Raw genomic sequence first — 14,786 nt, 5'->3', positions numbered from 1 at the left:
ATTCTTGTTAAATATCTTAATATATAAGAGCTAACAGATGATACTTTATTACGTAAGTTTGAACTCTTTGTATACAGAAATTGAATACACTTAGAAAAAGATGATACCTATCATTACGTCTTTACTCTGAACTCATGGCCATCTCAGTCTATACTGTGTTCCTGGCTTAAATCACAGATGACCTTGGTTTTCTTGTGTTTGCCTCCTATTCTTGACAGTGGCTTGGCTATTTAAGGCCATCAGACAAGGTATAAAGTCTTTTATAGTCACAAGAAGTAAAAGGTATCTGACTAGAAGAGAATACAGGAGCAAGTGCCTTGCTGGCTGTAATTTTGTTGTCATTTCAAGTACTGTGGGAGTATAATTGATGTGACAGGGCTGGGCTTTACATGTGGTCCCTTAGCTTGTGCTCACTTTCAGTTTTAGTTTCTCTTTGTCATTCATTTTGATTAGGTAAAATTTAGGTGACAAACATATGCACACCAATGGAGGCTGTTTGCTGTGTAAGTTTAATAATGATTTATTTCAGTAATAAAGATGCAAAGTTAATATTTTTCTTTACTGCTTCATGAAAATTGCAATAATTGGTGTCACCTTACATTACAAGATAGAGGGTGGTGTGCTGATGGCACAGTCAGCAGGAGGTTCTTTTTTATTAATATTATAATTAAATGATTTTCTGGAAATAGGCCAGAAACAGATGCAAGTTGATCATGCCTGTCCGCTGTTGCTTGGCATCATCACTTGCTTTTTAAAAAGAATTGACCTGACACCTTATTTTTACAGGTTGTTATTGATGCCTTCAGATTGATCAATGCTAATATGATGGTCTTAGGACATGAACCAAGACAAACAACCTCAAATCTGGGTCATTTAAACAAGCCATCTATCCAGGTAATGCCTGTATTTGATAATGTGTTAAAACTGTTTTAATTTTAAAAGCCTATTATAAATGGCCATTTTAAGATCTAATACTTAGCATTTTAATTTGTTTGCAGTTAATTTTTCTTTTGCTTGAGAAGATGATTATGGAAACACTTGCAGAAATTAGGTTTGCTCATTTATGAGTCCATTTTTAGTGGAGTCTTTAAACTTACCTAACATAGTTTGAGGATACTCTTTTGGGGAGCATAGTAGAGTCTTTATCTTGAGAGTACCTTATGGCTTTGTATGGTTAACACTGTAGTAAAGGACTGATAAACAAGTTTTGGGTAGAGTGCATTAGGGGTATCATTATTGATTGGTTAGTGGACATTTCTCAGCATTAAAAATAGGATAATCAATACACTATAAGAGACAGAAACATTTCCTTTTAAATGGTCCTGAAAACTTTCTGCCTTTTTTTTGGTTTACTCTCCACATTTAAAATAAATCCTACAACACATACCTGTATTGTTACTTTTGATTCATTTATATCTTGTTCTAATGTCAGCTACCATTATTACAGTTATTGCAAGAGTTTGATATCCTCCTGAGTGATTAATGGGGTTTTTTTGTATCATTCACATGTCTCATTGTTTTTACACAAATCTTCATTGTCTGCAAAGATTATTTTAAATGTGTTTTTAAATGTACCACAACCTGTGTTTGTATAGTTAATTGCTTCTCTGAAGATTAATTAAATGGGCAGAAATACCATGTTTGGTTAAATAGAACACATAGGACAAAGACATTATAGTAGCTATTGCTTCTTGCCTTCTGAAACCTGGCTCTGTCATATGATTGTCTTTGGGGAGTTGTGGCTTTGACAGTTAACCATGGTTAAGCCTGGGTCACACTCTGATAACTTTACACCTTTAGACACTTACTTTTGCAGTAGTCACTCGTTTGAAATCTTCATCAGAGTGAAACCTTTTGTTTGAAAGGATTGAGGTGTGTTGCTTTTGAATAAAATTGTTTTACAAGTCAGGGAAAACTGCAAAGTTTAATGAGTATGAAATAAGCTACCAGTGTTTTGATTGGGTACAGACAAGCCCATGCTTGTATGTTCCAGGAGAATATATGTTTAGCCTGTGATAATGACCTTTCTTATAAACCCCCATAGTATCATACTGCTTCATTATTTTTTTTTTGCCAAAGGTTAAGTAGCATCTCACGATCCAAGGTCATTGTGATTACTACGTGGTATATTTCTGCCAGAAGTTTTTACTAATTGCAAGTGAACAGCCACCTGTTGACAATTTCATCTTTTAAATGTAAAACCTGCTTTTTAACTTTATAAATTGAGTAAAATCAGTATTAAAATTTGTTCTTTTTCCTATAGTAGTCTAGTTTGTGTTTTTTAGTCCTACCTTATAGTTCATAACTTAAAGGTGGACCTTGTAAAGCAAGTTCCAAACCCAAGTTAAAAGGACCTGGGTGTATAATAGCTACAGCATCATTGTTTTTCCTTTCATTTTAGTTTGTTTTGCCTTCTAATTAAAATCTGTAAATACATTTATTTCACACTTTATATAGCGCCCATCAGAATGACATCTATCTGAGTGCTTTACGGTTTTAAGACAGTTCAATACTAAACCACTTAAATAGGACCGAGCCAACAAGTAACAGAATAAAGCCACACTTTAAAACTATTTCTTAGTTTTCTAAGATAAGCTAGAAAGAAAGCAACCCAGAAAAACCTGAAGTGTGACTGGTTAATATAATAATATAATTTTGACATATGTTAGTAGAATCTTTGACTCAGGGATCAGAAGCCTTTCCAAAGGGGTTTTATTCTGAAGGAAAATTAGTTTGTGTTAAGAGGGTCATTGCACCTAAACCAACTTTCTAGTAGTAGGGATAGAAACTTGACAGCAACTATCAGCACTTATGCTGATGGCGACTAATGCTTTTCTAACACTGATTTTTTACTACTATATTTATTGTAGTGGGGAAAAGTATGCTTATTTTGTAGACTACTGTTCAGTAAATTGAGGAACGTTTAAAATATGTTAAGAAAAAGATTGTAAAATAGGATTTACAAGTTCCCCTCTTTGCAAATACGTATTTTATAAACTGTGCCTGTTTATCTGCACAAAGATGTTAATGATTACTACCTTTGGTAGAAATGGAATTTTTTTCTTGTTTTTCCTTTTCCATATTTCTTAAAACTATCTACAGTGAAACATAACATTACTTACAGAAAATGTTATTTTTAAAGCACTAAAACAATGTTGGAAATATCTGTAAGAAAAAAACGAATAGACAAAGTTTATCTTAACTTTCATGTTTTAAGTAAGGGAAGCCATTAATAATCCTGATAGGGAAGCAAAGGTGTGATGCTTACATTCTAGGCTTTTGTTTTAATGTACGAGACTTTGTAATATTTTGTTTTACCATTATTTACCTTTTTTACCATTTACCAATGATAAATGGAACATTTACCATTATTGTCAAACATAGGATTGAGGGTTAACAAGCATTTATTTTCATAATTAAAAATTTTAAACTGTTCCACTTAAAAAGTGTTCAAAGCATTTCAGATCCTTAGGAGCAATAGTATAAGTGAAGATTGGGTTGTCATCTGCATGGAAATTTTGTAACCATTGGTGCACAGATACATTGTGCAAGGCCTGTGAGCCTCTAAGTGTAGTCCTGCTTACAACTGCATTGTCTAACAGAGTTAAGCTATTTGAAAAGCATCGTTTTCAGTAGTTACTGTAAGTTATAAAACTGTTGCTCTGGAAGGAACCATTGTGTCATTTTGTAGGTGAGGGAACTTTGTAGTGAGTTAACGTAGGAACTGGCATCATAACCTGGACTCCTGGTTCTTTATACTATACTTGGAACTTAATTAAATAATTAATTTTAACAGAAGTATATATTTATTCAGTTCAAAATTCACAAGTTACAAAAATGTATTTAACAAAAATTCTCTTCTCCTTTTGCCTTTTGCAATCCAATTCAATAAAACACATTTTGTTTCTTTTCAGAGTTATTATATTTATGTAGGAAAACTCCATTTATTTAAAAATATGATGTAATTGATACTATTCAGCTCCACATTTTCACTTTATCAGTGTAAAATAATTTAAGACAGACCTACCTCTGGATCTAAATAAACACTCCTTTTTTAAGAGCATGGAACTTTTTTGATCGATCAAGAACCTCTCCAGAGGTTATTATTATTGTATAGTTTGTAAGCTGTGTATTTTATAATATATCTGCTTTTCCATAGCAGTGAGTATATGGAGATATAACTTAAATCTCAGGGCACCTGGGTAGCTCAGTGGGTTAAAGCCTCTGCCTTCAGCTCAGGTCATGATCCCAGTGTCCTGGAATTGAGCACCGTGTCGGGCTCTCTGCTCCGTGGGAAGTCTGCTTCTCCCACTCCCACTCGCCCTGCTCGTGTTCCCGTGCTGTGTCTCTCTCTGTCAAATAAATAAATAAAATTTTTTAAAAATAACTTAAATCTCTACTCAGTAGTCTGGGCGGTGTTCAGTGAAGTATGATGAGGGTAAAGTGTTAGTTGTTTGTAGTTATTTGACACAGGCATATATAGGGAGCCATTTAAGTAAAGGATCTTATTTTAGGATCTGTTGTCAAAAATCCCTTTACATAAAATACCGTCTTACACAATTCATTCCAACCTGATAGCTGGTTGCCTCTCATAAACTGCTTATATCTTTATCCCATAGTTTCTACCGCCTTTGCTCATATATCACTGCAGTTCTAAGTTTATTACTTTCCCTTCTTGCTATTATTTCTCCTGTAGTGGTTTAGACTGTCTTGAACATTCTTTGCAATTAGGTATCTAGTCTCCCAAAGATAATTGTACTAAAGGTTAATAAATCACATTAATGAACAAATACAGAAATATGAATAATTCAAATGATGATTGATTTTAAAGTTGATTTGTCATACTAACAAAATTATGAAGCTCTACTCTAAAGATTAACTAAAGCAGCATGGAAACAATCAGGAAGTTAATCAACAGGATCTGGAAACACCCCTTTGTCTGTGGTTCTCTAAACCATTCTGTATCTAGAATAGATAGCCTCTTAGAGTGGTAATAAGTACCAACCTAGGCAGAACTTCCTGAAAGGTTAGCAAAGTTTGACAAAGAAAACAAGGGTCAGGATATACAAGAGGCAAATAAATAAACTCACTGCTGTTAGTAAATTCAAAAGGTATTGTCCTAGAAACAGTGCTGTAGAAAGTGACTAGTTTCCTGGATCAACCACTGAAAGCATATTTAGCCCACAGTATATAATATTATAGAATAGATCGGGCTATAAGAATGCTCCTATGAGAAACTTTTGGGAGATTTAAAATGGCCAATTAGTGAATAAGTTTGGGAAATGTATCCTGTTTTAATGAAGAATTGCCTACATTTTCCTAAGTTCCATCATACGTTTGTTAATTGTAAATTAAGAAGTTAAGTAATGATGTTTTAAGAAATTTCCTAGGTGTCTCCTTTATCTGCTTGACATGCTATGGCATATGCTATTATATTCTGTGTAATTTGCAATTTGACCCCTCCAAAAGGTTGCTTCTCCCTCCTTATAAATCTAATCTTTTGTTTAGCATACGCTGCCTCAACCTGTTGATGAAATTGGTTAATTTGAGAGAATTTATTATTCACTGAGGCTGTGTTTTTTGGGGGCTCATGTGAAAGGAGGATTGTATATGGCCAGTTGTGGTTTGGAGTGTACTGGGGGTACACAACCCATGAGTAAGTGAAATTGGGAGAGTGCTCGAGGATATCCTTTTATTTAAACTTACGTATTTTTTAATCATTATATCTCCTAATTTTTCATGCTGCCTGTTAGTTTTACTGATTTTGTCTAAATAATGTTATTAAAAATCAAGTAGGCAGTATCTTCAAATACCAAACTCTATATTTTAGCAGTATAGTTAATCTCTAAAATGTGGACTGTGGGCCCACTAGCCGATTTCTTTCTTTCTTTTTTTTTTTTTAAGATTTTATTTATTCATTTGACAGAGAGAGACCGCAAGAGAGGGAATACAAGCAGTGGGAGAGGGAGAAGCAGGCTTCCCGCTGGGCAGGGAAGTCCAATGCGGAGCTCAATCCCAGGAGCCTGGGATTGTGACTTGAGCTGAAGGGAGACACTTAGTGACTGAGCCACCCAGGTGCCCCAGGCTGGCCAATTTATTTATTTATTGGCCATACCTGTTACCAGCTTTATGGCTGCTTTGTAGAATTATATAGTCAGGGCATTGCACAATGGTGCTTCGATGAGGGGCAATTTGGAACTGAAACCTAGCATAAGTTCCACTCTCCAGTCAGGCTTTATCCACTGAGAGGACTAGGTACCTTCTTCTAATTCTTCCATCCATGGGATACACTTCCTAATTTAGATAAATATGAGTACATACTAAGGAAGGCCCTGATTAATTCTACTTGTAGATCTGCACAGCACAGGCATTTCTGAACGCTGAAATTTAATTCACTACTCTTGTTGACTATTGAGATGAATAGGATTTAATAAATACACTTAGTATTTTAATTTTGTATGTCAACCATTTTATTATAGCAGATGTTAGGATAAGAATGGATTGTTATAGTACCTATCTAAAATGTTTTAGTACTTGGTGGAGTGGGTTTTTGCTAGCGTCATTTTAAAATAAGACTGTTTGATGCACCTGGGTGGCTCAGTCATTAAGCATCTGCCTTTGGCTTGGGCTGTGATACCAGCATACTGGGACTGAGCCCCGCGTCCCTCTCCCTGCTCAGTGGGAATCCTGCTTCTCCCTCTCCCACTCCCGCTGCTTGTATTTCCTCTTTCGCTGTCTCTCTCTCTCTCTCTGTATGTGTCAAATAAATAAATAAAATGTTTAAAAAAGTAAAATAAGAAAAAAATAAAATAAGACTGGCCATGCTTTGTTTTTCTCCTGACCCTTTAAAGTATAAAGACTTAATCCAAGAATTTCCTAAGACACATTGTGGCATACCAAGGTAAGAGAAACATGGGCTTTCAAGTCAGAAATCCCACCTTTGCCTTGCTATAAAACTGGGACAAATTAAAGATTTGTGTCATACTTTCTTCATCTCTCAAAACACAAATGGAACCAGTCTTACTGGGTTGTTAGGAAGATTAGAAGACCTAATGTGAAAAGCAGATGCTGGGTACTCACTAATTATTTCCTTTCTAGCCCTTCTTCTACCTCAACACCTTAATGCCTTCACTGTACAAATCCAGTAATTAAAGAGTACAGTGGTGGTTTTGGTTAGCTTTAATCTTTATATTTGAGCTAACCCTAAAATTGCTTTTGTTTTTATACTGATTGAAAATAAGTCCAAGTTCATGTCTTACCAGGCTGATAGAGGATCCCCCAGAATGTCATTCTGAGCCCCATTTGAACATCTGTTGCTAGAGTTAAATATTTGATCAGTTGTGAATGGATTACATCACAGGTAGTGTTACCGTTTCTTAGTAAAGCCATGTCATTAGCATACATTTTTATTATGATCTGCCTGTTTGTCTTAGAGAAGTCAAGTGCAGTGGAAAAAAATCTGGCTTAGAAAGATTGCCTGTCACTGGGTAATATCATGAGGTAAATAAAAATAGACCCAGTAAAGAACAAACTCCACTTTGTTAATTTGGAAACGTGTGGATACCTATTGTTTGAATCTGTTAGAACTGAATTAACAAAAAGGGAAACCCCAGATTAATGTCATGGGTGAAAAAACAAGTGTATTATTATGACTAAATTTTAGACTTTTCTTTTGAAATAACAGAGAGTACCCTAGATATCATAAAATCAGACTTACTAATTGTTATTTATAAACTATCATTAATTTATAATTTAGATTATGATGGGGTCAGACCCTGTCTCTGACTCTGAGCAGGGTTACTGAAACTGTAACTTTGTGCTGCTGTGTATGATATTTTGAAGAATGTATGACCTGTACCTCTAAACCTCACTTCTAAACTTATAGCTGAGAAAAAATATTTTTTCATTTAATTTTTATTTAGGTTAAAGACTTTTTATAGAAGTCAGTAAAGATGTTGTCTGTAGGATATGTTGGCAGTTTCAAACTTATTTTTTACATACAAAACATTAATTTGTCCTTTAATCCTTTCTATATAGGCGTTAATTCATGGACTGAACAGACACTATTACTCCATTACGATTAACTATCGGAAAAATGAACTGGAACAGAAGGTAAGTTAAAATTTTTACCTTAGGGTGAGGGGAGGAGTCAAGATGGCGGAGAAGTAGCAAGCTGAGACTGCTTCAGCTAGCCGGAGATCAGCTAGATAGCTTATCTAAAGATTGCAAACACCTGAAAATCCATCGGCAGATCGAAGAGAAGAAGAACAGCAATTCTGGAAACAGAAAAACAACCACTTTCTGAAAGGTAGGACCGGCGGAGAAGTGAATCCAAAGCGACGGGAAGATAGACCCCGGGGGGAGGGGCCGGCTCCCGGCAAGCGGCGGAGCAACCGCGCACAAAATCAGGACTTTTAAAAGTCTGTTCCGCTGAGGGACATCGCTCCAGAGGCTAAACCGGGGCGAAGCCCACGCGGGGTCAGCGTGGCCTCAGGTCCCGCAGGGTCACAGAAGGATCGGGGGTGTCTGAGTGTCGCAGAGCTTGCGGGTATTGGAACGGGAAAGCCGGCTACAGAGACAGAGCCGACAGTAAGCTCGCAGCTCGGTGTTACCTTGAACCGGTCGCAGGCTCGGTGAGCTCGGAGCGCGGCCGGAGGTCAGGCAGACGGGAGTAACTGGGCGCTGTTCTCTGAGGGCGCACTGAGGAGTGGGGCCCTGGGCTCTCGGCTCCTCCGGGCCGGAGACCAGGAGGCCGCCATTTGTATTCCCGTCCTCCGGAACTCTACGGAAAGCGCTCAGGGAACAAAAGCTCCTGAAAGCAAACCCGAGCGGATTACTCACCCCGGCCCCGGGTAAGGGCGGTGTAATTCCGCCTGGGGCAAAGACACTTGAGAATCTCTACACCAGGCCCCTCCCCCAGAAGATCAACAAGAAATCCAGCCGAGACCAAGTTCACCTACCAAGGAGTGCGGTTTCAATACCAAGGAGAGCAGCAGAATTCCAGAGGAGGAGAAAGCCAAGCACGGAACTCATGGCTTTTTTCCTGTGATTTTTTTTAGTCTTGCAGTTAATTTAATTTTTTCTTTTTCATTTTTTTTTTTTTTTCTCGCCTTCAGGTAAAATTTTTTTTTTTAAACTGTTACCTTTTTCTTTTTTAACGATTTTTTAATAGTTTATCTAATATATATATATATATTTTTTTACATTTTTCTTAGGTGTTTTCTTTTTTAAAAAAAATTCTTTTCTTTTCTTTTCTTTTTTTTTTTTTTTCTTTTTTCTTTCTTCCTTTTTGAACCTCTTTTTATCCCCTTTCTCCCCACTCACGATTTTGGATCTCTTCTAATTTGGCTAAAGCATATTTTCCTGGGGTTGTTGCCACCCTTTTAGTATTTTACTTGCCCCTTCATTTACTCTTATCTGGACAAAATGACAAGACGTAAAAATTCACCACAAAAAAAAGAACAAGAGGCAGTACCGAAGGCTAGGGACCTAATCAATACAGACATCGGTAATATGTCAGATCTAGAGTTCAGAATGACAATTCTCAAGGTTCTAGCCGGGCTCGAAAAAGGCATGGAAGATATTAGAGAAACCCTCTCGAGAGATATAAAAGCCCTTACTGGAGAAATAAAAGAACTAAAATCTAACCAAGTTGAAATCAAAAAAGCTATTAATGAGGTGCAATCAAAAATGGAGGCTCTCACTGCTAGGATAAATGAGGCAGAAGAAAGAATTAGTGATATAGAAGACCAAATGACAGAGAATAAAGAAGCTGATCAAAAGAGGGACAAACAGCTACTGGACCACGAGGGGAGAATTCGAGAAATAAGTGACACCATAAGACGAAACAACATTAGAATAATTGGGATTCCAGAAGAAGAAGAAAGTGAGAGGGGAGCAGAAGGTATACTGGAGAGAATTATTGGGGAGAATTTCCCCAATATGGCAAAGGGAACGAGCATCAAAATTCAGGAGGTTCAGAGAATGCCCCTCAAAATCAATAAGAATAGGCCCACACCCCGTCACCTAATAGTAAAATTTACAAGTCTCAATGACAAAGAGAAAATCCTGAAAGCAGCCCGGGAAAAGAAGTCTGTAACATACAATGGTAAAAATATTAGATTGGCAGCTGACTTATCCACAGAGACCTGGCAGGCCAGAAAGAGCTGGCATGATATTTTCAGAGCACTAAACGAGAAAAACATGCAGCCAAGAATACTATATCCAGCTAGGCTATCATTGAAAATAGAAGGAGAGATTAAAAGCTTCCAGGACAAACAACAACTGAAAGAATTTGCAAATACCAAACCAGCTCTACAGGAAATATTGAAAGGGGTCCTCTAAGCAAAGAGAGAGCCTACAAGTGGTAGATCAGAAAGGAACAGAGACCATATACAGTAACAGTCACCTTACAGGCAATACAATGGCACTAAATTCATATCTCTCAATAGTTACCCTGAATGTGAATGGGCTAAATGCCCCTGTCAAAAGACATAGGGTATCAGAATGGATAAAAAAACAAAACCCATCTATATGTTGCCTCCAAGAAACACATTTTAAGCCCGAAGACACCTCCAGATTTAAAGTGAGGGGGTGGAAAAGAATTTACCATGCTAATGGACATCAGAAGAAAGCAGGAGTGGCAATCCTTATATCAGATCAATTAGATTTTAAGCCAAAGACTGTAATAAGAGATGAGGAAGGACACTATATCATACTCAAAGGGTCTGTCCAACAAGAAGATTTAACAATTTTAAATATCTATGCCCCCAACGTGGGAGCAGCCAACTATATAAACCAATTAATAACAAAATCAAAGAAACACATCAACAACAATACAATAATAGTAGGGGACTTTAACACTCCCCTCACTGAAATGGACAGGTCATCCAAGCAAAAGATCAGCAAGGAAATAAAGGCCTTAAATGACACATTGGACCAGATGGACATCACAGATATATTCAGAATATTTCATCCCAAAGCAACAGAATACACATTCTTCTCTAGTGCACATGGAACATTCTCCAGAATAGATCACATCCTCGGTCCTAAATCAGGACTCAACCAGTATCAAAAGATTGGGATCATTCCCTGCATATTTTCAGACCACAATGCTCTAAAGCTAGAACTCAACCACAAAAGGAAGTTTGGAAAGAACTCAAATACATGGAGACTAAACAGTATCCTTCTAAAGAATGAATGGGTCAACCGGGAAATTAAAGAAGAATTGAAAAAAATCATGGAAACAAATGATAATGAAAATACAACGGTTCAAAATCTGTGGGACACAACAAAGGCAGTCCTGAGAGGAAAATATATAGCGGTACAAGCCTTTCTCAAGAAACAAGAAAGGTCTCAGGTACACAACCTAACCCTACACCTAAAGGAGCTGGAGAAAGAACAAGAAAGAAACCCTAAGCCCAGCAGGAGAAGAGAAATCATAAAGATCAGAGCAGAAATCAATGAAATAGAAACCAAAAAAACAATAGAACAAATCAACGAAACTAGGAGCTGGTTCTTTGAAAGAATTAATAAAATTGATAAACCCCTGGCCCGACTAATCAAAAAGAAAAGAGAAAGGACCCAAATAAATAAAATCATGAATGAAAGAGGAGAGATCACAACTAACACCAAGGAAATACAAACTATTATAAGAACATACTATGAGCAACTCTACGGCAATAAATTTGACAATCTGGAAGAAATGGATGCATTCCTAGAAACATATAAACTACCACAACTGAACCATGAAGAAATAGAAAGCCTGAACAGACCCATAACCAATAAGGAGATTGAAACAGTCATTAAAAATCTCCAAACAAACAAAAGCCCAGGGCCAGACGGCTTCCCGGGGGAATTCTACCAAACATTTAAAGAAGAACTAATTCCTATTCTCCTGAAACTGTTCCAAAAAATAGAAATGGAAGGAAAACTTCCAAACTCATTTTATGAAGCCAGCATCACCTTGATCCCAAAACCAGACAAGGATCCCACCAAAAAAGAGAGCTATAGACCGATATCCTTGATGAACACAGATGCGAAAATACTCAACAAAATACTAGCCAATCGGATTCAACAGTACATTAAAAAGATTATTCACCACGACCAAGTGGGATTTATTCCAGGGCTGCAAGGTTGGTTCAACATCCGCAAATCAGTCAATGTGATACAACACATCAATAAAAGTAAGAACAAGAACCATATGATACTCTCAATAGATGCTGAAAAAGCATTTGACAAAGTACAACATCCCTTCCTGATCAAAACTCTTCAAAGTGTAGGGATAGAGGGCACATACCTCAATATCATCAAAGCCATCTATGAAAAACCCACCGCAAATATCATTCTCAATGGAGAAAAACTGAAAGCTTTTCCGCTAAGGTCAGGAACACGGCAGGGATGTCCATTATCACCACTGCTATTCAACATCGTACTAGAGGTCCTAGCCTCAGCAATCAGACAACAAAAGGAAATTAAAGGCATCCAAATCGGCAAAGAAGAAGTCAAATTATCACTCTTCGCAGATGATATGATACTATATGTGGAAAACCCAAAAGACTCCACTCCAAAACTGCTAGAACTTATACAGGAATTCAGTAAAGTGTCAGGATATAAAATCAATGCACAGAAATCAGTTGCATTTCTCTACACCAACAGCAAGACAGAAGAAAGAGATATTAAGGAGTCAATCCCATTTACAATTGCATCCAAAACCATAAGATACCTAGGAATAAACCTAACCAAAGAGACACAGAATCTATACTCGGAAAACTATAAAGTACTCATGAAAGAAATTGAGGAAGACACAAAGAAATGGAAAAATGTTCCATGCTCCTGGATTGGAAGAATAAATATTGTGAAAATGTCTATGCTACCTAAAGCAATCTACACATTTAATGCAATTCCTATCAAAGTACCATCCATCTTTTTCAAAGAAATGGAACAAATAATTCTAAAATTTATATGGAACCAGAAAAGACCTCGAATAGCCAAAGGGATATTGAAAAAGAAAGCCAACGTTGGTGGCATCACAATTCCGGACTTCAAGCTCTATTACAAAGCTGTCATCATCAAGACAGCATGGTACTGGCACAAAAACAGACACATAGATCAATGGAACAGAATAGAGAGCCCAGAAATAGACCCTCAACTCTATGGTCAACTAATCTTCGACAAAGCAGGAAAGAATGTCCAATGGAAAAAAGACAGCCTTTTCAATAAATGGTGCTGGGAAAATTGGACAGCCACATGCAGAAAAATGAAATTGGACCATTTCCTTACACCACACACAAAAATAGACTCAAAATGGATGAAGGACCTCAATGTACGAAAGGAATCCATCAAAATCCTTGAGGAGAACACGGGCAGCAACCTCTTCGACCTCTGCCGCAGCAACATCTTCCTAGGAACAACGCAAAAGGCAAGGGAAGCAAGGGAAAAAATGAACTACTGGGATTTCATCAAGATCAAAAGCTTTTGCACAGCAAAGGAAACAGTTAACAAAATCAAAAGACAACTGACAGAATGGGAGAAGATATTTGCAAACGACATATCAGATAAAGGACTAGTGTCCAGAATCTATAAAGAACTTAGCAAACTCAACACCCAAAGAACAAATAATCCAATCAAGAAATGGGCAGAAGACATGAACAGACATTTCTGCAAAGACATCCAGATGGCGAACAGACACATGAAAAAGTGCTCCATATCACTCAGCATCAGGGAAATACAAATCAAAACCACAATGAGATATCACCTCACACCAGTCAGAATGGCTAAAATCAACAAGTCAGGAAATGACAGATGCTGGCGAGGATGCGGAGAAAGGGGAACCCTCCTACACTGTTGGTGGGAATGCAAGCTGGTGCAGCCACTCTGGAAAACAGCATGGAGGTTCCTCAAAATGTTGAAAATAGAACTGCCCTATGACCCAGCAATTGCACTATTGGGTATTTACCCTAAAGATACAAATGTAGTGATCCAAAGGGACACATGCACCCGAATGTTTATAGCAGCAATGTCCACAATAGCCAAACTATGGAAAGAACCTAGATGTCCATCAACAGATGAATGGATCAAGAAGATGTGGTATATATACACAATGGAATACTATGCAGCCATCAAAAGAAATGAAATCTTGCCATTTGCAACAACGTGGATGGAACTAGAGCGTATCATGCTTAGCGAAATAAGTCAAGCAGAGAAAGACAACTATCATATGATCTCCCTGATATGAGGAAGTGGTGATGCAACATGGAGGCTTAAGTGGGTAGAAGAATAAATGAAACAAGATGGGATTGGGAGGGAGACAAACCATAAGTGACTCTTAATCTCACAAAACAAACTGAGGGTTGCCGGGGGGAAGGGGTTGGGGAGAAGGGGGTGGGATTATGGACATTGGGGAGGGTATGTGATTTGGTGAGTGCTGTGAAGTGTGTAAACCCGGTGATTCACAGACCTGGGGATAAAAATATATGTATATAAAAAATATATGTTTATAAAAAATAAAAAATTAAAAAAAAAAAAAAAAAAAAAAAAAATTTTTACCTTAGGGAGAGGGAAAAAAATCTTTTTCAGACCATTTAAATTACTATCTAGTATGTTTCACTTTGAATGGCTGACCTTGTTCATTGATGTGTTCAAATATTTTTTCATTCCTGATGAATTTGCAGGAATTTAAAATACAGGAATATTTTATTGGACATATAGAAAGACATTTTACCTTATTAGTAGGTGCTAAAACAAGAAAATAAGCAAGAAACAAACATTTCTGTTTGATTTTATGA

General features: G+C 37.1%; 1 protein-coding gene across 1 annotated transcript in view; it reads left to right on the top strand.

Annotated features, from left to right (window-relative positions):
• Nucleotides 1-14,786, top strand: part of PSMD14 (proteasome 26S subunit, non-ATPase 14) — a 109,781-nt gene that overhangs the window by 77,275 nt on the left and 17,720 nt on the right. The window contains exons 8-9 of the mRNA XM_059167184.1: nt 787-894; nt 8,038-8,112. Coding sequence (XP_059023167.1) covers nt 787-894; nt 8,038-8,112 — 183 coding nt within the window. The remainder of the gene's footprint in view (nt 1-786; nt 895-8,037; nt 8,113-14,786) is intronic.

This window comes from Mustela lutreola, chromosome 3 (assembly GCF_030435805.1).
Source record: "Mustela lutreola isolate mMusLut2 chromosome 3, mMusLut2.pri, whole genome shotgun sequence".
Lineage (NCBI taxonomy): Eukaryota > Metazoa > Chordata > Mammalia > Carnivora > Mustelidae > Mustela > Mustela lutreola.
This window is presented reverse-complemented; position numbering and strand designations above follow the sequence as displayed.